This window comes from Marmota flaviventris, chromosome 17 (assembly GCF_047511675.1).
Source record: "Marmota flaviventris isolate mMarFla1 chromosome 17, mMarFla1.hap1, whole genome shotgun sequence".
NCBI classification, from domain to species: Eukaryota; Metazoa; Chordata; class Mammalia; order Rodentia; family Sciuridae; genus Marmota; species Marmota flaviventris.
This window is the reverse complement of record NC_092514.1, coordinates 62,568,600-62,592,485: the sequence shown is the minus strand read 5'-3', so window position 1 is coordinate 62,592,485 and position 23,886 is coordinate 62,568,600. Positions and strand designations below refer to the sequence as shown.

Genomic DNA, 23,886 nt, shown 5'->3' with positions numbered 1-23,886 from the left:
CTTTAGCCGTCCTGACTTGTCATACTCCCACACAGTGAAGCAGCACACGGGGGCAATGCACTCCCCTCGCCGCCATCTTCCATTACAAAGCTCTTGACATATCATATTTCATACATTAGATTCAAGTTGGTTATGAAATCCCATTTTTACCCCAAATACAGATTGCAGAATCACATCGGTTACACATCCACATTTTTACATAATGCCATATTAGTAACTGTTGTATTCTACAATTTCATTGTTTTCTGAAATTCATTCTTTTGAATTGTCAGGCAGCTCATTCATTTCCTTTTCTTTGAGGCCTATTGCTAAAGAGTTATTGTGTTTCTTTGGAGGTGTCATGTTACCTTATCTTTTATGCTTCTGGTGAATCTGGCAAGGCAGTTGTCTCTACCAATTTTGTAGAGTGGCTTTGTAGTAAGACTTTTTTGCTGGTGCTATGTGCTGAAGTGTCTGTCAATTGAATATACTATGTTGACTGTGGTTCTAGATGGATGCTTTAGTGTAATGTCCATCTAGTTTCTTCAGCTGTGGTCCATGTTGGTGATGTCTGATTGGAGTTTCCTTTCTAAGTTTCCCCTTAGGCATTGTTTTAAACAATTTCAATCTCCTTAGGAACCAGACAATAAAGAGATGATCACATAATTAACAACCAAATTAGATAACCAGATAAATAACAACCCCAATCCAATTTCAATAAAAACACTAACATAGGCTAACATTTCCTCTATACTTACTGGGTGTGAGAGGAAGCATAGGGAATAGAAAAAAAGCTTGGTTTCCTAATCAGGATGCTAAAATCCAAGCATCACTTTCTCCTGGGCAAGTTATTTAACTGGCCTATACTTCAGGGTTTGTTTTATCACACCAGGGACTGAACTCAGAGGTGTTTAACCACTTAGCCACATCCCTAGCTCTTTTAATTTTTTTTCTTTTGAGACAGATTCTTGCTAAGTTGCATAGGGCCTCATTAAGTTGCTGAGGTTGGTTTTGAATTTTTGGTCCTCTTGCCTTAGCCTCCTGAGTTGCTGGGATTATAGGTGTGCACCACTGCGCCTGGCTGTTTTTTCATTATAAAAATTGGGATGATAGTATATTCTCATTAGGGAGGCAAGGGTTTAAAATCAATGATATGTATATTCTATGCTTAATGTAATTATTTCCACATAATATGACATTTATGGAACTTTGTAATGTGCTAAGCACTTCACATATCATGTGTTTTCACATATCGTTCCCACAACTTCCCTTTAAGGCAGGTATTATTATCTTCCTAATTTTATGGATGAGGAAATTGAGGCTGAGAGATTAAGTGCCAAATTTGTGTACCAACAGCAGAAATTTAATATATATATATATATATATATATATATATATATATATATTAAATTATCTCTAAATAACTAAATTAAATTAATAATACCAGGTGCCGTGGCACATGTCTGTAATCCTAGCCATTCAGGAGGCTGAGGCAAGAGTACTGCAAGTTCCAGGCCAGCCTGGACAACTTAGGGAGAACCTGACTCAAAATAGAAAAGGGCTGGGGATATAGCTCAGAGCTAGAGTATCCCTGAGTTTAATCCCCAGTATCCTCCCACACACACAAAAAAAGATCTTTGAACTTGAATGAAATGAAAAGTAGAATTTTGTGCACCCTTCTCTGTTCAACATCTGATGAAGAGAGAGGATAATACAGGTTACCTATTTAGAGGCATAAGAATATTTTTACCCTTTTTTGGTAGCATTCTGAATTTTAAGTCTTAAGTATGATACCAGAAAACTTTGTAGAATGTGAATTTAACATATTGATAATGGGAACATTTAATTTCTATAATACAATGATAAAAATAGATTGAAGAAATTTGTTTTTAGTGCTATTTGCTGGAATAAATTATTTCACTTGCCTGTGAGAATGTTTTCTTCTCATCCTTTATACTCAATTCTAATTCTGGCCCCATGCAGTATGTTGGGAAATCTGAACTTACTACACCTCTCAAAGTCTAGTGGGTATGGGAGTGTCTTGTATTCCCCACTGGATTTTGAAGCCATTTTAAATCATTTCTGCACACCTTAAATCTCAGCAAATCTGTAGGCTGAGATAGGAAGATGGTAAATTTAAGGCCAGCTTCTGTAATTTAGTGAGACCCTAACCAACTTAGCAAGACTCTGTCTCAAAATGAAAAGGGCTGGGGATGGAGCTCAGTGGTAAAGCACCGCTGGTTTAAATTCCCAGTACCAAAAAAAAAAAAAAAAAAAAATCATCCCTGAATAAGTCTTATTCTTCTGGGATTCTCTGGTATTAGGTAGGGGAGGCTGAACTTTTTTGGATGTCTTAAGCCCACAGCAGGGTCCTGGTTTGTCTGAGCTCAGCCTTTGAATTTCAGAGCTAGGTAGAAATGTTGTGGCACATGACCATTTGCTTTGATACCTTTCTCCTATGTTTTGGGCCAGACCTCGTGGAGTAGGATGTTAGTAAGATATCCTTATAAGTGCTTCTGAGAAGGTTGTTCTTTTGTCTCTTTCCTTGACACTTACCTTACTATTTCCATTATAGCCTTTCTGGGTAGGGCTGAAGTCTCTACAAGCTTTGATAGGATTTCAAATAATAGGATCCCCGGGTTGTCAGTTAAATCTAAATAGGTTTCCTTTTCTGGAACTATGGAAAAGGAAACAGATTTCAAAATGCATTCTGAACAAATCATTCATCAAAAAGTAATATAATAGATAATCTTTTTTAAAAAATATTTTTTAGCTGTCAATGGACCTTTATTTGTTTATTTATATGTAAATAAATTGAATATGTAAATAAATAAATATGTAAATAAATGCCTAGAATCAGAATCCAGTGACTCACACATGCTAGGCAAGCACTCTACCACTGAGCCACAACCCCAGCCCTACAGATAATCCTTTTACTGAGTATTTCTTATAATAACATCAAGTAAGGGATTAGAGATATAGTAATCATTAAAATTTTGTTCTAATTGGTAGAAAGTTAATTTTGATTACTTGACCAGAGTAATCCCCAAATATAAAAATACTTTTTAGTTCAATGACTTCTAAGTAAATACAGTAATACTTTCAACATAAGCATGAACTGTATGCTATGAACTACTGTCTTGTTCTTCTAGGCAAAGAATTTTTTGATAAATTTATCTCTGGTTTGCAGGAAAACTCCCACTACTATCAAAGTATTTGCAAACAGTAACTTTTATCTTTATCTTAACTCTTTATCTTAAGGACAATTCATAATTTACGAATGGGCCTGTTTTCAAAACTGTGTGCAATATTTGGAATTTGGAATGTACTTATCCTAGAAAACAAGATATGAAAAGTGATTAGATTTTCCAAAGAAGGTTGTTAAGTTCCTAAACAAACCGTGAGAGTACAAATAACAATATTTCAAGTATACCAATAGAGCATGTATAGCCTTGTGTGAGAAAATGCTCTTTAACCCCAAGCAGACTTTCACAAGGGTAGAAGCATCATCAGAGTGAAGATATACTTTTTCTTTTCTTTCTTTCTTTCTTTTTTTTTTTTTTGGTACCAGTGAACCTAGGGTGCGTAACCACTAAGCTATATCCACAGCCTTTTTTATTTTTTCCTTTGAGACGAGGTATCATAAGTTGATAAGGATGGCCTTAAACTTGCCATCCTCTTGCCTCAGACCTGCTGGGATTGCAGGCATGTGCCACCATGCCTAGCTAAGAGGTATATTTAAAAATTTATTATTTTTTTATTTGTTCTACTTAGTTGAACGTGACAGCAGAATGCATATCAATTCATTATACATAAATGGGGCGCAGCATTTCAATTCTCTGGTTCTACATGAAGTAGAGATGTACCACCGTGCAATCATAAATGTGCCTATGGTAATGATGTTTACATCATTCTACCATCTTTCCTACCCCCATAAAAGAGGTATTTTTTTTTTTAAGAACAGTATATTATCAGCCAGGCACTGTGGCACATGTATGTAACCCCAGCAACTTTGAGGATCATAAATTTGAGATCAACCTCAGCAACTTAGCAAAACAAAACAAAACAACAACAACAACAAAACCCAAAACTGGGGATGTAGCTTAGTGGTAAAGTACTCTGGGTTTAATCCCTAGTACTAAAAAGTAAAACAAGCAAGCATATAAAAGACCCTATTATCTATGCCCCAAATCTTCATGAGAGCATGTTTCTTTTTCTAAAGAAATGTTTTTTTTTTTCTTTTTGTAAAAGGAATGCCTCTGAAAGTAGTGCACATCCTCAGTAAGTAATTAAAACACTATGAAATGAGACTAAAATTTTCTGCCCTTGTTACTTCCTGAAGGTTCTCATTGGAAACTAAAGGGCAGTATCACGTGAAGTAGGTCTTTAGACAATACCAGTACCTGCATGATTATTTAAATTAAAATTCTAAAACTGGGTTTGGGCATGGTGCTGCACATCTATAATCTATAAGTGGAAGGCTGAGGCAAGAGAATTCCAAGTTTGAAGCCAGCCTTGGGCAACTTAGTGAGAATTTTTCTAGAATGAAAAATAAAAACTGGAGGTATAACTCAGTGGCACAGCACCCCTGGTTCAATCCCCAGTACCAGATGACCACCACCACCACCACACACACACACACACACACACACACACACCAAAAAAAAAAAAAAAAAAAAAGGAGAAGAAGAAAAAAGAAAGAAAGAAAAGAAAATAGCAAAAAAAACCCTTAAAGTATCAATTTGTTTAGCAAAGCAGTACAAAAATAAATCATATCCTCAAAGTACAGCTTTCTGATTTGTCTCCACATTGGAGGCCTAAATGAATAATGTTTACATGTAGTGGGCTGTAGCTACCCAACTGCCATCTATTCAGGAACACCTGTCAGGAACACCTCTGCTCACCAACAGCTTTGAGGAAGCGGTTCTTATCTGTTAGCACCTTTATGAAGTCAGAGAAGTTCACCTTCCCGTCTCCTGCAACAGAAATATAAGCTCAGAACAAGAATAAGATGTATTGAAATTGTTAGAGTACATATTGAGTGTAAAAGTTAAAGCACTCTGGACCACTTAATACTTAAAATCAGAGCATTTTGAACTGGGGATATAGCTCAGTTGATAGAGTGCTTGCCTCACATGCACAAGGCCCCAGGTTCAATCCCCAGAACCACAAAAGTTAAAATAAAATAAACAAAACCACAGAGCATTTTAGGGCTGGAGAGATGCTATAAACACTCAGCCAGGGCTCCCAACCGCTGCGGGCCTGTCCATGGGCCTGTCCATTCACTCCTCGTCCAGAGTTTTGCCATTTTTACAAGGAATCTACCCAACATCCCACTCCATATCCAGCCCTATTCTACTATAAAATAGCCAAGCTTTAGCCCATTTCTTCTAAAATTAAAGATAGTGCTATTAAAGCGGATGTGTATATGCTTCCTAGGAAGAATAGAAAAATTATGCATAGTTAGTGGAAACAAGTGATACCTTAACTGGTGACATTGAATCACATGTGGAACTAATGCTGACTGAGTGGGCACTGACAGTGGGTGAGGTGAGGTGAGAGGAGATAATGTGCTGAATATATTTTTCACACAATGTATCAGCTTGAACTAGGTCAGGATTCTCAATAGAAACATGATCTTTATTATTATTATTTCTTACATCACAATAGAGGAGTGCATCACATTCATAATTTTTTTGCATTGCAATTCTTAATACACCTTTATACCACAATTTCTCAAATCTTTGTATATAAGGTATGTTGACACGAAATTCACATCTTCATACGTGAATTTTTTTATATGATGACCGTCTCCTTCCACTATTCATTCCCAATTTAGCTAAAATGCACATCATTCTAATATCCTTGCTAGTAAAAACATGATCTTGATGCTTTAAAAATATAAAAAAATTCTCTGTCATTTAAAACTCAGTGTAGGTAGACCCTAATGATGCAAAGAGGATTCATACTATTATAACTTAAATGGAAACAAAGGGCTTGGATTTTCTGGGCATCATGTCAGTTTTTAAATTGTTTATGTTTTTGTATTTGTGATTTCAAGGTATCTTTCAAAATGAACATCATGAAAAATAACCTGAATTTGATATTGAGATAGTCACTCAGTTTCCACACAGGATTTTTCAAAGAATAGTTCTGAGGATTAATTTGATTTCATAATATATATACACACACACACACACACACACACACATACCTCAATGATATCTTTACAGGGAAATAAACTCATATACAGTAATCCCCTTTATCTGCAGAGGATATATTCCAAGACCTCCAGTGAATGCCAAACACCTCAAATAGTTTATTTTTGGTACCAGGGATTGAACCCCAGGGTGCTTAACCACTTAGCCATATCCCCAGCCCTTTTTTTAAAAAAAAATATTTTTAGTTATAGTTGGGCACAATATCTTTATTTATTTATTTCTATGTGGTGCTGAGGATCAAATTCAGTGCCTCTCACATGCTAGGCAAGTGCACTACCACCAAGCCACAACCCCAGGCACCCCCCACCCCCCATCCCCAGCCCTTTTTGTATTTTATTTAGAGACAGGGTCTTGCTGAGTTGCTTAGGGCCTCACTAAGTTGCTGAGGCTGGCTTTGAACTCATGATCCTCCTGCCTCAGTCTCCTGAGTTGCTGGCATTTAAGGGCATATGCCACTGTGCCCAGCAAAAATATGTATTTGTAAAAGTTTTTAAAAAGTCTTTTATGAGAAGGTAATGAGAAATTAAAATACTCACGATCAATATCAGCACATTTTAATTCATTATAGATATCATGCTTGGTTACATTCATTCCCAATTTAGCTAAAGTGCACATCATTCCATGTAAATCAATACAGCCAGTTTTATCCTTGCTGAAGAAGTCGTAGGCATGATGGAAGGCTGGAGAATGGAATTAAGTTACGGCAGTTATTTAAGAAGAAATACATATGCTAATAAGACTAGAACAGATAATACAGCTGGAGATCATGTTCTAGAAAAGTACTGAGAAAAATAGGCATTTAATACTTTTGGGGGGAGGGATACTGAGGAGAGCTTTACTTCTAAATTACATCCCCAGCCCCACCCCACTTTTTGAGGGGTACTGGGAATTGCACTCAAGGGCACTTGACCACTGAGCCACATCCGCAACCCTATTTTGTATTTTAGTTAGAGACAGGGTCTCACTGAGTTGCTTAGCACCTTGCTTTTGCTGAGGCTGGTTTTGAATTTATAATCCTCCTGCCTCAACCTCCCAAGCTGTTGGGATTACAGGCATGCACCATTGCACCTGCCTCCCCAGCCCTCTTTATTTTGAGACCTTGCTAAATAGTTTAGAGCCCCACTGAGTTGCCCAGGCTGGCCTTACATGTGATCATCCTGCCTCAGCCCCCCAAGTCACTGGGATTACAGTCCTATACTACCACACCTGGCTTTTAATAGACATTTCTGATACCTGATACTGCCCTTCCTTAGGATTTGAAGTAGAACAAGCTAATTGGTATGTGAGATAGCCTTCCAAAGAAGTCCATGCCCGAATCTCTGGAACCTATGAATAAATTACTTTATATGGTAAAAGGGACTTTGCAGATATAATTGAGATATGTTATCTTGGATTATCTGAGATAATCCAAAAAATATATTGAATATATTCTTTCCTTCCTTCCTTCCTCTCTCCCTCCCTCCCTTCCTTTCTTTCAGTAAAGATATTGGGCCCAATCTAATTATATAAACTCATCATAGAGCTAGAAGCAAGACAGATGTGGCAGAAAAAGAAATTCAGGGCATGAGAAGATTTCCCCCACCATTGCTTGTTTGAAGATAGGGTATGGGGAGCAACATGGTATACAACATAGGTAGCCTTAAGGGGCTGAGTCTCCTGGTTGACTGGCAGCAAGAAAATTGGGACCTCAGCTATGCAACTGCAAAGAACTCAGTTATGCCACAAATCTGAATGAGATTGGAAGCAGATTCTCTGGACTTTCCAAATAAGAATCCCCACATAAGGGCTGGGGAGGCAACTCAGTGGTAGAGAGCTTGCCTAGCATGCCAGAGATCTTGGGTTTGATCCCCAGTAATGTAAAAGAAAAAAAAAAAAAAAGATATTCTCCCAAATAAGAGCCCAGGCTGGATAACACCTAAGTTTGTTTATTTCCTTCTTGTTCCTTCCCCTGATTTCCTTCCTTTCTTCCTTCCAATACTGGCAATTGAACCCAGGGGTGCTCTACCATGGTGCTGCTTATTATTTTTTATTTTGAGACAGGTCTTACTAAATTGCCCAGGCTAACCTTAAACTTTCCATGTTTCTGCCTCAATCTCTGGAGTCTCTCTGATGCCAGGTGTGTACTAACATGCCTGTCTCAACCCCTGAATTTGGAACCTCTAAGACCTGCAGGAGAGAAGCGAGTCAAGCCTATCTGGACTTCTGACCTGTACAACCTGCTGTTTTATGCTGTGAAATTTGTGATAACTTGTTATGGTAGCAGTAGAAAACTAATACACGAAGTTGGACCCAAATTGAATATGTATATGTATGTTATACATATCTAAAGTGTTTTTCAAAGAAATACTCAAAGCACCAATTGAAGCCAAATTAGGTATGTGTTTTCTAAAATTAGTGAAAGAAGAAATAAATCCAGATCAAAGTATATTCCAAATGGCACCAGAATAGAATGCATTTCATATACATTCAAGTCTCAGCATCTCTATGTATAAGAAGTGATTAATCCTATAAGATAATGATACTTACCTTGTAACTGTATGAAAAGATAACACCTATCTCCCTTGACAAAAGGTAAGCTTTTCTAGAGCTGGAATCAAACCATTTCTGACTCCTCTCTATCTTCTCACAGCCTCTTTATCATGTTGTAGGCATTCATGCAATTTAGCAAATATTTATTGCATGCTTTCTGTGTGCCAGGTACTGTGCTCTAAGTGCTTAGGATACACTCCTGCATGAAATACACAAACGTTTCTGTCCTCATATAAATAAAATAAGTAGGTAAATTAGATACTATTTTAGAAGGTGGTCTATACCATGAAAAAAACAAAAAGTAATGCTGGGTTGGGGATTGAAAAAAAGAGACAAATAGAATTTTGACAAGACTCCCACCTTCTTTTCCTCTCTCCCTTCCTTTCCTTTCTTTTAGGTAATGGGAATTGAACCAGGATCACTTTACCACTGCGTTATATCCCCATCCCTTTTTTTGTATTTTATTTAGAGACAAGGTCTTACTGAGTTGCTTAGTGCCTCACTAAGTTCTGAGGCTGGCTTTGAACTTGTGATCCTCCTGCCTCAGCCTCCTGAGCTGCTGGGATTATAGGGGTGCACCACTGTGCCTGGCCTTCCTACCTTCACTTCTACCTGTCTACCTTTATCAGTAATAATACTCTGATTTCTTCCCTATTCCACAAATGAACTTTATACTTTCTTTTTTTGTAACTGGGAATTAAACTCAGAACCTCACACATAGTAGGAAAGTTCTATCACTGAGCTACATCCCCAGACCTGAAATTTATACTTTTATCTAGATCCAGTTACCTCTATTGTAGATTATAATGTATCCCCTCTCTCATATTCACAGATATCACCCTCTAAAAGGTCCCTGTCTCCAACACCAAATTTTCACTATTATAATAGATATTCCTATTATCATACAAATACACTGTTACTTCTCCTTAAAAATACATTGTGGGGGCTAGGGTTGTGGCTCAATGGTAGAGTGTTTGCCTAGCATGTGTGAGGCACTGGGTTTTATCCCCAGCACTGCATATAAATAAATAAATAAATAAATAAATAAATAAATAAATAAATGTCTATCAACAACTTAAAAAATGTATTAAAAATACATAGTGACCTCATTTCTCCCTTTAGTACAACTGACTTGGCCATTTGTGTCGTCTTTGTATTAAAAATCCAATCATTTATTTATTTATTTATTTTAAATATGTATTTTTTTAGTTATAGATGGACACAATACCTTTATTTTATTTTTATGTGGTGCTGAGGATTGAACCCAGTGCCCCATGTGTGCTAGGTGAGCGCTCTTCCTCTGAGCCACAGCCTCAGCCCCTCAATCATTTATTTTTATCATTATGGACTCATGGATGTTTATTTTATTCTTTGAGTTATAATCTAATTCTATATTGTTTAGTTATGTTGCTCCAGTTGTTTTGGAAAGTAGAGTATGTGGGTACACATGCTGGTAGGGAAGTAGATATGCAGGTGAGAGTGAAAATTTTATTCTGATTGCTTCAGTTTTCTGCAGAGAAGTAGGAAGTAAGGATATCATTTGAGAGCAAGGATGGGAGATTTTGGGGACTTTGAGGTATTCAATAAATGCATGTAGAATGAATACATCTACTTCTCAGAAAAGCTGTGAGGATTAACACTACAATAATCATAAGCTTATTAGTAGGGCATTCATTTTAGTATTACAATTAACATGTAGAAATGCAAATCTGATATTGACAGTCCTTCATTTTCCAAACCAGCTTTCTCAGCAATAAAGGTGATTTAAAAAAATTTTTTTTGGTACTAGAGACAGAACCCAAGGATGCTTTTTTAACCACTGAGCTACATCCCCAGCCTGTTTTTATATTTTATTTAGAGAGAGGGTCTCGCTGAGTTGCTCAGGACCTCATTAAATTGCTGAGACTGTTTTTTTTTTTTTTAATATTAAAGAACTTTAGCTGAGACTGTTTTTGAACTTGCAATCTTCCTGCCTCAGCCTCCCAAGTCGCTGGGATTACAGGCATGCACCACCACACCCAGTTAGAGGTGATTTTTTTGGTACTCAGGGGTGCTTAACCACTGAGCCACATCCCCAGCCCCTTTTTGTATTTTATTTAGAAACAGGGTCTTGCTAAATTGCTCAGGGACTCGCTAAATTGCTGAGGCTGGCTTTGAACTAGCGATATTCCTACTTCAGCCTCCCAAATTGTTGGGATTATAGGCATGTGACACCACGCCCAGCTAGAGGTGATTTTTTGATTGCTTGACTTTTAGTTGTTATTTTATCTTTTGTGGTACTGGGGATTGAACACAGTGATACTCTACCATTGAGCTACAACCCCAGCTTTTTAAAATTTTTTTGAGACAGGGTCTCACTAAGTTGCTAAGACTGGCCTTGAATTTACAATCTTCCTGCCCAAGCCTCCCAAATAGCTGAAATTCTTCTAGCTTTTCTACTGTAAAATGCTCTCCCTTTTCTCTGGGCATTTATAGATCTGTTCTTTCTACCTGAAATGCTCCTCTCTCTGTTCTTTGTCCAATTTATTCCTACTTACCATTCAGCTTTCTCTGGGACTCCCCTTCCCTTCATGAGACCAAGTCAGGACACTTCCTGTTATGCTTCTATAAGACTGTATACTTCCATATCACAACACATATCATATTGCACTTTAAATGATTCATTCAACAAATTCATGGTTTAACCATTGGTCTTCCCTGTTATACTTTCTATTAAGGCAGGGACCATGTCTAACTTATTTTATTGTGTTACTCATGCCTGGACATTGTTGGTTTAAAATAGGTATTTGTTGTTTGGATGAATGAATTATAGACACTGTAGCTCATTTTATTATTATAATTATTCTCTGAGAAATCCTTGGAACTTCAGCTGTGCTTATATTTTTCCATAGCTTGATTTACATTTGACCTTGAATTTGTTCTTTTCCACTCCCCAAAAGTTCTCCTTTGAATAAAAATATTTGGTCAGGAACTTTAAAATTCTACAGAGATGCCAATTTGAAAGCAGTTCCTCTCCAATCCCACAAAAAGCTAGGCAAGTACTCTACAATTGAGCTATATTCCCATCCCCTACAAAAAGTTTTTTAATTTAATTTAATTTTTTCTGTCTTAGTGATGGGGTAGTGTAGACAGCCCTTCAAATCTCATATCTCTATTAAAGAAGAAAGGATCAGATATATTAAGAGGCTGTTGTTTATTCCTTAATTTCTAGGATGATTCTCATTACCTTCTATTTGTGAAGGGCTCAACTTTTCTTTGTGTTGAAGATGTTCTGGTAAATTATTATCCCTGAAAAGATACATAAAAAGATTAAGACTTAATACATATATGAAACCAGCAAAAGTCAATCTTCTTCATCAATTTTTGCTGAATGGAATGACTGAAAGTATCACAATTTATCCAGAGTCACAGTACCTAAAGGGACCAGTTACTGTCACTTGCCAACAGTTGTAGTATGGACAGTAAGTAAATGTTGGCCACTGAAATATGCACTTCGGTCCTATACTTGCAAATCATCCTCACCTTCCTTAAAAAAATCTGATTTCACTTAAACATGGGCGTGCACCTGAGGAACTTCCGGATGCTACGGCCTAAACATGGAGGACTGAGGAACTTCCAGATCCTAGAGTCTCAACATGGACGTGCACCAAAGGAACTTTTGGATCCTAAACATGTACGTGTGCCTGAGGAACTTCCGGATGCTACGGCCTAAACATGGAGGACTGAGGAACTTCCAGATCCGGGGGCTTAAACATGAACATGCACCTGAGGAACTTCCGGATCCTAGAGCCTAAACATGGATGCCTGAGGAACTTCCGGGGGGGGGGGGGGGGGGGCTTAAACATGGACGTACCCAACGAACTTCCTGATCCCCTAGGGCTTAAACATGGACGTGCACCTGAGGAACTTCCAGATCCAGGGGCCTAAACATGGACGTGCAACTGAGGAACTTCTGGATGCTACGGCCTAAACATGGAGGACTGAGAAACTTCTGGATCTGAGATCCCAAAGATGGACATGCACCTGAGGAACTTCCAGATCTGGGGGCCTAAAATAGGACGTGCACCTGAGGAAATTCCGGATCTGGGGGCCTAAACATGAACAACTGAGGAACTTCCGGTCCTAGAGCCTAAACATGGATGTGCACCTGAGGCACTTCCAGATGCTATGGCCTAAACATGGATGTGCGCCCGAGGAACTTCTGGATCCGGGTGGACGTGCACCTTTGGAACTTCCGGATCCGGGGGCCTAAACATGGACACTTGAGGCACTTCCAGATCCGAGGGCCTAAACATGGATATGTCTCTGGAACTTCTGGGTCCTTGTGCCTATAAAGGGCAGGGTGTGACTCTCAGAAGGGTCGTGGTCCATGAAGAGGAGCGGAGTATGGGGCCTGTTGGGGGACAGACTGAGCTGTCGCACCCTGAACTTGAATGTGATGGTGGCCTCACTTCCCAGCCTTCCCCTGGGTGTCACTTTCCTCCCCTTCCAGGAGGTGCCGGGAGGAAGTGAGACCAGGCGCAGGGACCAGGCCCTGAGGAGGGACACCGTTTTTCTCCTTGCTTAGCCAGGCGCCCAGCCTGGCTGGGGACAGGGACATCTTGTGACACTGGCTGCCTCCTGCATCCCTGCACCAGGACCTCAGGGACCACAGGCGGGGATAGTCGTTGATTCTCCCCTGGCTGCTGACTCTCAGTCCCGGGGTCTGCCCAGGGAGAGCTCTGTCTCCCAGAGGGTCAGGAGGCCCCTGTGACCTGCTGCTCCTTACCCACCATCATCCTGGGCGAGCACAGGTCAGAACACCAGATGCTACTGAGAGTGACATCTCCTAGATGGGCAGCTGGGGACTTTGCCTCTGTCCCCAGGCCTCGGACACCGGATGATCACCCCCAGAGACAGAAAATAACCCCACACTGCCCAAGACTTATTTTAAGCTTTGGATTCTGAAATTTTCCTGCTGTCACCTTCTTTGTGAAGCCAGTTTTTCAACAGAGACAATATTCTGGGGTGGGGGGGAACAACAACATGGAGTTAATCAAACCAAGCTGACACATCTGGTCCTCTAAGAGAAATCTGGATTGGAGGGAGAACAGCCATTCTCAACTGGCGAAATTGTGAAGTTCCCTTGTCCTTATTTTGTTTAAGAAAAATAAATAATCTGATGTTAATTCATCAAATTATTTTTGATGAGTGCTTGGCTCATAGGAAAAAAAAAATCTGATTTCATCCATTTCTAGAACAGGAAACTGAGGCTCAAAGGAATTAAATAACTTATCCAAAGTCACACAGAGGTGGGACAGACTTGAGATTTAAGTTTGTATGATTCAAAAGCTCAAGATTATAAACCTTTAACTATTCATGTTGTTATAAATAAAAGTTTTTTTTAACTTTGTAACTAATATAATTAATGTTGTGATGAGTATCCTTATAGAGAAAACTTTGCATCCATTATTGCCAGATTGTATTTTTTTTTAATATTTTTTTTTTTTAGTTGTAGTTGGACACAACATCTTTATTTCACTTGTTTATTTTTTTATATGGTGCTGAGGATCGAACCCAGGGTCTTGCACGTGCAAGGTGAGCACTCTACTGCTGAGCCACAACCCCGCCAGACTGTATTTTTTACCACATGTCAGAAATATACAGAAAAAGATAATAGAGTTATAAAACCTTTTGGAAAGTTTGGGACTCTGTTTTGACCTTTCATTTCCTTGGGAAAATAAAATATGGAAAAGGAGAGAGAATGTTAATATTTTGGGAACAGTTTGCATAGATCTGCAGTAATTTATTTAGGAATATAGAAATTATTGTGTAAATCTGGACTTGTAAATATGGTAAATAAACAATTAATTAAATGTAAATTAATAACAAAATAAAACTATAATTTTATAAATTTATTTTATTTAATTCTGAGAACCAAAAGTTTAAAAACTATGGAATCACTTGGTTTTGGTAGTTTTATAAAAAGAAGTTAAAAAAGGGAAATGAGAGACTAGAGGAGAACGGATTAAGCCCTGGCAGCTGTGGGGAGGTGACCTGGCTGGGGGAAATACCTGAATATGGAGAATCCCAGTGCTGGGCATTCAGGGCCAAATCCATATCCACCAATGTCAGGTAACCCTGGAGGTTCTAATCTTGGGCATCCATCCACCACATCCACCACCTGACAATCTGGCCTTTCCTCCTGGTCTCTGTCCCACTCCCCTAGAAGGTCCCCAGGAAATGCCAAGTTTTCCTCCACGTGGGTCCCCTTATTCTCTGCCAGGACACCAACCCTCAGGTCCCTACTCTCCTTCACACCCACCATCTGCTCCTGTTATGCCTCCTGTGAACCACATGGCTCCTGGCATGGTAGGCCCAGGAATGATTATGGACAAGAAGATGTGGAAGAAAATGAAGAAAAGATGCACAAACACCACAAGCATGGCAAGCATCCCTCCTCTTCCAGCAGTGACTTTGACTGAATACAGAACCTGGAGCCTCCTCTCAAGTCTCACCAGTTCTGCTGTCCCATCAAGTTTCAGCTGCTGTGTTGTATTAACCAATGTGCTTCCTAGCCTGCCCCACGTGAGCCTTAGCTCAGGGAAGCTGAATTGGGAAGAGAATTGCCATTGGCTAGCAAAGATAGCCTTCTCATTGCTTGATACATCTTATTTATATGGTTGAAGAGTTCAGTGGAAAGCTGTATTTTGAAGTTGGTGAGACCTCTGAGCTAGATGCTGAAGAAAAGTTTAAATTCTGTAAAATGTGATATTTTAAAATTTCCTTTTGTAATATGTGTAGTTTGGAGGGTTTATGGAAATTTTTCTATGATGAAAAATCACCGGGGTGATTTAGTGGCATATATATTTCCCAGCAGTCCTTTTATTGATTGCACTAACAGCAAGGCTGCTGGGAAGTAGAGTCCATTTGGCTGATGAGCTCTGACTGCCCTTTTGTAAGCTAATATCTACACCTTAGCTCAATATGTTATCTCAGGTCCTAGTCTCATTCTCAAGCTCTGGGTCCAAATAAAACCATTTCTTCTCGGAAAGAAAAAAAAATAAAAAAAATAATAAAAAATAAAATTATTATTTAGTGTCCTGTAGAGTATTTATTAGATTTAACTCATTTCAAAGAGGGACCTGGGAGAAAAGAAAGTGACCAGCTTTTATTTATTTATTTATTTGCATTGCTGGAGATCAAGTCTAGGGCCTCTGCTACGTAAGGGCTCTCCCACGGAACTACACCCATCCTGGCTGTGATAAGGTTGTTTTGTTTTGTTTTTGTTTTTTGGCAGTCCTGGTAGTTAAAACTGTACCACTGAGCAATATCCTAGCCCTTTTTAAATTTTGAGACAGGGTCTCATTAGGGTGTTCAGGCTGGTCTCAAACTTGTGATCCTCCAGCCTCAGCCTCCTAAGTAGGTGGGATTTTAGGTGTATACTGCCACACCTGGCAATATTGATTTCTTCTGATGTTTTCTTTTTATCATCTACTTGAACTTCTAAAGACTCTTAGATTATTTTATAAACTATTCTTTTTTATTATTTTTTTAGTTGTAGATGGACACAATAGCTTTATTTATTTATTTATTTTTTGTGGTGCTGAGGATCAAACAGTGCCTCACAAGTACAAGGTAAGTGCTCTACAGCTGAACTACAACCCCAACCCCTAAATATAAAAATATTTCTGTCAGATGATGTAAAAAGATGCAGCAGATGCAGAGATATAATATTCTTAAGAATCCAGAGGAAAGTGGAATGCCAGGCAGTATAAATTTTTTTTTTTTTTTGGTACTGGTATTGAACCTAGGGTGACTTAACCAAACCTTTTATTTTTATTTTTTATTTTATTTTGGGACAGGGTCTTTGTAAGTTGATTAGGGCCTTGCTAAATTTTGAACTTGTGATCCTCCTGTCTCAGCTTCTTGAGCTACTGGGATTACAAATTTTTGTTTCTCTTACTTTTAGTCATTGGTGGATGTTTATTGAAATTTGTTAATAGCTGACTCAGAAAAACCTATTTTATCAGATCTCATTTTACTGGTTATATTTGTAATGTGTACTCTTTTCTCTATATTTTGACTTGCTTAGGAGTTAATTCTTCTTTATGATCTTTTTATTTATTTATTTTTGGTACCAGGGATTGAACCCAGGGGTGCTTAACCACTGAGCCACATCCTGATGCCCTTTTTAAAATATTTTTATTTAGAAACAGGGCCTCACCAAGTTGCTGAGGCTGGCTTTGAACTCATGATCCCCCTGTCTCAGCCTTCCAAGCCACTGGGATTAGAGGCTGCGCCATCATGCCAGGCATGATGTTTTACACTTATTCTTTAAATTGGCACTCAAAATACCTTAATGAATAACTTATAACTCCTCGATCCCTCTATGACATTCTATGTCCTAACAGAAAATAGATTTTCATCTAGGAAAGTAGGAAGGATAACTGTTTCTCCAGTCTAAAAGAATAGTTGGCCCAGTACAGTGGCATATACCTATAATCCCAGTGGCTCAGGAGGCTGACACAGGAGGACAGCAAGTTCAAAGCCAGCCTTAGCAATTTAGCAAGGCCCTAAGCAACTCAATGAGACCCTGCCTCTAAATAAAATACAAAAAAAAGGGCTGGGGATGTGGCTCAGTGGTTAAGTGTCCCTGAGTTCAATCCCCTGAACCTCCCCCCACCCCCCAAAATTGTCTTTTTCTTCTCATAAAAAAAATCTTTCTCAGTCAAGCATGGTAATCCTAGCAACTGGGAGGGTCTGAGGCAGGAAGATCACAAGTTCAAGTTCAAGGCCAGCCTTTGCAACTTCATGAAGCCCTATTTCACTATTCAGAAAAAAAAAAAAGACTGGGGATGTATCTCAGTGGTAAAGTACCCCTGGGTTCACTCCCCAGTAAAACCCCATCTCACACTCCCCCCACATATACATACACACACATAATCTTTCGGTTGTCAGGCACAGTGATGCATACCTGTAATCCTAATTTCTCAGGAGGCTAATAGAGTAGGATCATAAGTTTGAGGCTACCTGGGTAACTTAATGAGATTTAAGGGGTTGAGGATGTAGCTCAGTGGTAGAATGCTTGTCTAGCATTCAATCCCCAGTATCTCAAAAAGAGAACAAAATAATCTCTGTCTTTAATTCAGAAATTTTGCTTTATACCTAAATTTGCCACAGAACAGATACTTGAAGAGCATTCTAACTTGTCTAGTCGTAGCCTCTATGGGTATTTAATATAGTCATCACTTAATAAGTTATTACATATTAATACTTTAATTACCTACCTCTTGCTGTGGAACCCAGGTACTTTTAAAGGATTTAGCTTAAATTTTGGATTAACTTCTGAAACTGCCATTTGGCCAGTGACTCCGTCTGGAATTCAGAAGATATTATTAGGAATCAACTCACATATTATATATATTCTATTGCAACTTTCCTAGCTCAAGGCCTAGCATTTGAAAAATCTAGAGCTTTAAGGAATGGTACTAGAGTTATGTGCAAAGTTGGAGGGATGTGGAAGGGTCCCTTTGATATCACTAGATTTCTAAGCAAAACTTCTTGCCATTACTTCCCCTTTCAAATACTATCATTCTGATGCTATGTAAAAATAAATGCTGGGCTGGGGTTGTGGCTTAGTGGTAGAGTGCTTGCCTAGCATGTTTGAGGCACTGGGTTCGACTCTCGACACCGCATAAAAAAACTAAATAAATAAAATAAAGATATTGTGTCCACTACAACCAAAAATATTTTTTAAAAAATGTTACCAGGTGCAGTGGTAAACATCTGTAATCCAACTGACTCAGGAGGCTGAGGCAGGAGGATTGCATGCTTAAGGCTAACTCAGCAAGTTAGTGAGGCCCTAAGCAACTCAGTGTGACCTGTCACAAAATAAAAAATAAACAAAAAATGGTCTGGGGATGTCTTTCAGTGGTAAAAGCCCTCTGGGTTCGATTCCCAGTTCCAAACAAACAAATGTTAAGAGAAATAAATCAGCTACATAAAGACAAATACTGTTATGTTCTTAATTATATGTGGAATCTAACAGTTATATGAAAGCAGAGAGTATAATGCTGGGAGAAGGGGGCTATGAGATATTGGTCAAGAGGTACAAAGTTTCAGTTACACAAAATGAGTACTGATGCTGTAACATGGTGACTATAGGTAATAACACTGTACTGTATACTTGAAATTTGCTAAGAAAGCACATCCTAAATGTTCTTACTCTTCTGCCAACAGTAACTGTAAGGCGTTGGATATATTAATGCTGGATGGTAGAACTATTTCATAATGTGGAGATATATATATATATATATATATATATATATATATATATATATATATATCTCAAACCATCAAGTTGTACATAGTAAATATTAAAAAAGGGGTCACTCTGATGCAGATAAAGTATCTTAGAACTATGTGGAAGAAGTTATTTAAAGACAGAATTTATTTATGCAACAAAAACATTTCATGCACAATTAATTGACAAAGAATAAAATGTTTACACCATTTCTAAAATATTTGCTTACTTATTTCTGTTTTTATATATCTGTCTGGTAGTAAGTAGATTTTCCCAGGGTTTTTTACTGGAACACATATCACTGCCCTGTTGGTTCTTTTGAACTCACTGGTCTTTCTTAAAAGTAGGAGCAGGTAAGGAATACAGTGCTGTTTGCTACCTTAGATCCTCTTGTATGGCCTCTTCACTGCTATGGCCTCCCTAGTCCTCCCTTTCCATTTCTGCATAATTTGAGACACAGGGCCTGTGGTCCAGGAGCTAGGGGTAGGGCTTTTCCCTTTATTATTTTTATTGCTCCAATAGAGTGTATCAAGTGGTTCATTGACAAGTAAACTGGGTTCCTAACTTAGGAATAACAAACAATAATACTACTTTTAAACTATGAAAAGGTTTCTGAATGTTGGGTTAGAATTGATTTTTCCCAGGTCTTCACCTCAGAACCTGGAAAGCAGTTGTTTCTACACCACTCAATTACATATGTTCAGAATCTAGGAACCTACCACAGAGCTGGAACGCCGGAGATGCTCAACAATTTAGGCACTTGAAAGGTGCTGTGAAATCATCCTCATGGCTCAAAATAATCATTACTTAAAAAAAGAATCTTCAATCTTTTATAGAGATAATAGTTTTTTTTTTTAAAAAGGACTCAGCCTAGAATCATAAAAATCCTGATATTTACTACTTTTAAGCTGGGCTACTAACTACTTTGGGACTTCAATCAGATGAAGAATCCAATAAAAGGTTTGTTCCATCATACAACTGTGACCTCATTCAATGCTCAGTCTCAGGCCAGGGGGAGAATGAGCCACCAATTTCTTTCAGTGTTAACAGAGAGTTAGTGTTTTCAGTGTGGTTCATTCAGCACCCTTGGGGTGTGTGACAGTGTGAGCTACAGAATCAGAACATTTTGACATTGTTGAGATTTCAGGGAAGGGGAAATTTTTTAGTTTTAAACATTGTATTAATATATTTTCATTAGTTAGTTGAAAGTTGTTCAAGTAAAACATTTTTTCCAGGTACCTTGACCGAATGGTGATTAAAAACCATTTCATTGTTTAAGCCTAGAAAGAGGGGGGAAAATCAAACCCTCATAGACTGTGGTTTTTAATATTAGTAGGAAAAATGACTTAAAAAGAGTAATTGAAGCAAAGATTGTGTTAAGCAGAAATCTTGATATTCATTATCTGACTTGTCTTGTGGCATTGTAAATTGTCCAGCACAAGAGTAGGAGTGTCTTTAGTCTGTTATGGCTAAACAAAGCAATGGCACCTAAGGTTTAGCTAGTGATAGAGTGGGGCTTTCAAAAGTGCCCCAGGCTTCACTGCCACTAAGCCTCTCATTCTGGTCAGGAACACAAAGGGAAAGTATGAGAAGGTTTAATTTATAAATTAATTCAACAAATATTTGTATTAAGGGCTCACTGTGTTAAAGGCTACCAAGATTTAAAATAGGTATAATGACAGTTCCTATCTGATGCGGTTGGTGAGAAGTAAAATTTTATTTTTTAGAGATAGGGATCACCATATTTCCCAGATGGCCTCAAATTCCTGGGCTGAAGTGATCCTCCTGCCTCAGCCTTCTAAGTACCTGGTATTATAGGCGAGTGTTACTGCACTCAGCTAGAAGTAAAATTTTAAAATTATGATTTACCTTTAACTGTGGTAGAATACATATCACATAGAATTTACCATCTTACCAATTTTAAGTGTATGGCTTACTATCATTAAGTATATTCACTTTGTTGTGGAACCAATTTATGGAATGTTTTCATCTTGAAAAACTGAAAGTTTATATTCATTAAATAACATCTCCCCATTTCCCACTTCTACCAACCCCTGGCAACTATCATACCTACTCTAGATATCTCATATAAGTGGAATCATATGATATTAGTCTTTTTTTTATACTGGGGTTAAACTAGGGGTACTTAAACCACTGAGCCACATCCCAGACTTTTTTACTTTTTTATTTTGAGACACAGTAAGAATAAGTTTCTGAGGCTGGTCTTAAACTTACTTTTCTTTCTTTCATTTTTTAGTTTTGAGTACTTTTTTATTTAAAATTGTTTTTATTAGAACTTTATAGTTATACATAGTAATTGGGTTCATCCCAATAAACTCACACATGCGTGGAATTCAATTTCGTTCATTATCCTGCCTTTTCCCTTCTGTCCTCCTCCCCGTCCCATTTTTCTTCCTCTGCTCTACTGGACTTCCTACTCATCTATTTATTTATATTTGATTGGTTCTTTTTACCTATGCATAAAAATGAAGTTCCTTGTCATATATTTATCTATGCATATAACATGATTTTTAAAAAATTCATTCTGCCGTTATCTCTCCTTACCCATCCCTCCATTCTGTCTCTCAGTTTCCTTCTTTCATGTTACTGATCTTCCCTTTATCTTTATGTTACCTTATCCTTCCCTTCCCTTTTCCTTTATTTTATTCTAGCTTCTGCATATGAGAGAAAACATTTGAGTTTTGAGTTTCTGAATTTGGTTTATTTTACTTAGCATGCATGAGATTCCCCATTTTCATCCAATTACCAGCAAATGCCATAATTTCAAACTTTTGTGTATATATATATTCCAAAAATTCAATATACATATATACATACTGTATGTATATATACTTATGTATATATTATACGATAATTTCTTAATCTATTCATCTACTGACAGGCATCTGGGTTGATTCCATAATTTAGCTGTTATGAATTATGGTTCTATAAACCCTGATGTGGCCATCCCAAGCCCTTTATAAACTTATTTTGAGACAGGAGCTCACAAAGTTTCCCAGGCTGGCAGTGAACTTGTGATCCTCCTTTATCAGTATCCTGGAGTTACTGGGATTATAAGTGTGTGCAACTACACCTTGCTTATTTCTGGAATTTTCCATTTAATACTTTGGACTACAATTGACTATAGGCAACTGGAGCTACAGAAAGTACAACTGTGGAAAAGGGGAAATATCTGTATTTGTCTCTTTATTGTTGAGTTACAAGGATCTTTATATATTTTAGATACTAAGTCCTTGTCAGTATATAATTTCCAACTATTTTTTCCCATTCTGTACGCTGTATTTTCATTTTGATAGTTTCCTTTCAGCTGCAAGTTAATCCTAGAATTTTATTTCATTTTTTAAGAATTTAATATTTATTACAATTTTTACACAGTAACAACAAAATAATGCTAGTAAGTTACTATTTTTCTAAAAACACTGCAAAATGATAAGGATAAAACAGTAGGAATGACATTATGAATTTAATACTCAAAATTTAAAATATAGTCATCTGTCTTTTAAACAGATTTAAACTGATGATTTCTACATGAACAAAAACATTTAAAATATAGAAATAATCTTTCTTAATAATGTACTAGATACTATCTAAAGACTCAACTTTATTGCACATTTTGGTTTAAGCTTATTTGATCATGTACCATGCAGAAAAATAAATTATGAGATAAAGAAAAGTAGGAAGGATGTTACTTTGTATTACAAAATTAGATGAGGGATGATACACTTCACAGTTTAATCTTCAGAAAATTTTATTTAATTATTGCATAAAACCACTGTTTGGGGAGCCACAATGAATGACCACACCCTTCCAATCCTGATGCCTCAGATTCTGACCAACCACTGCATTCTCTGTGGCTTGGGCAAGGTCTATCTTGGATAGTAAGGGTTCTTCTTTGTGGGATGTGCCCCTAGGGTTCAGTTACACTCACCTATCCTTTGTAGTCCTGCCCCTTCTGCCCTTTTTTGGATAGAACTTTCTAAGAACAGAGTCCCCCCAATAAAAGCTCACTTCCAAATGTGCTCCTTCTCTCTCGTCAGCCTGTCTTAACTTTCTCTTGCTCTCCCTTTTGGGGAGCCTGAGGCGGAGAGCAGGGAAGCCTTCCTGTAGCTTGTGTAAAGGTAAATTGTGTCTGTGTTTTATTTGGTGTCCCTGCAAATTCACACTAGTGATCTTAAGTTCAGTTGCCTGTGCTGGTCAGGGGCGGCACCACTGGTTAAAGTCATTTATTACACATTCAAACTAAGAGATATTAAATGTAGTAAAATAGCCCTGTTCTTATATAAGCTTCTCTTTTCACTGATACCAATTATCACTCTCTTTAGCCACCTAAAAAGGTGTTCTTTGTCTAATTTTTAAAAAACATTAAATGACAAAATCCTAGTGTGTATGAATTTTTGGCTATGTCAAGCTATTCACATAATAGGCACATAATCAAAATTTTATCATTTTAAATGTGAAAAAAGTAGGAGGATCTGGGGTTAGACATAACCTATAAGCCAGTTTCTCAATAGAGCTAGCAAACTTCTGTTTTACTTCTTGAATGTATTCAGTCAAACACTATGTTAGTGGTATTGAATGTAAACATTCTCATTTATTTGTACAGATTACTGAGGTAATCCAGAAACTATTGTTATTACAATAGCCTCACAATTTAATATCTCTGCAAATATGCTTTGGAAAAATTTAAAAAAGCAAACAAAAATTTAAGTGTAGACTCAGCCAGGCTCATGCCTGTAGTCCCAGAAACCCAGGAGGCTGACACAGGAGGACTGCAAGGCCAGCCTCAGTGACTTAGTTACACTCTGCCTCAAAATAAAAAATAAAAAGGGGTGGGAATGCAGCTCAGTGTAG

At 37.8% G+C, this 23,886-nt stretch overlaps 1 protein-coding gene across 15 annotated transcripts in view; it reads right to left on the bottom strand.

The window, feature by feature from the left end:
• Nucleotides 1-23,886, bottom strand: part of Efcab3 (EF-hand calcium binding domain 3) — a 107,242-nt gene that overhangs the window by 24,202 nt on the left and 59,154 nt on the right. For all 15 annotated transcript variants that reach the window (XM_071603940.1, XM_071603943.1, XM_071603945.1 and 12 more), the window contains 5 exons: nucleotides 17,999-18,086; nucleotides 11,956-12,017; nucleotides 6,737-6,880; nucleotides 4,884-4,955; nucleotides 2,536-2,656 (listed from right to left, as the gene is read on the bottom strand). In XM_071603940.1, the coding sequence (XP_071460041.1) occupies nucleotides 2,536-2,656; nucleotides 4,884-4,955; nucleotides 6,737-6,880; nucleotides 11,956-12,017; nucleotides 17,999-18,086 (487 nt within the window). The remainder of the gene's footprint in view (nucleotides 1-2,535; nucleotides 2,657-4,883; nucleotides 4,956-6,736; nucleotides 6,881-11,955; nucleotides 12,018-17,998; nucleotides 18,087-23,886) is intronic.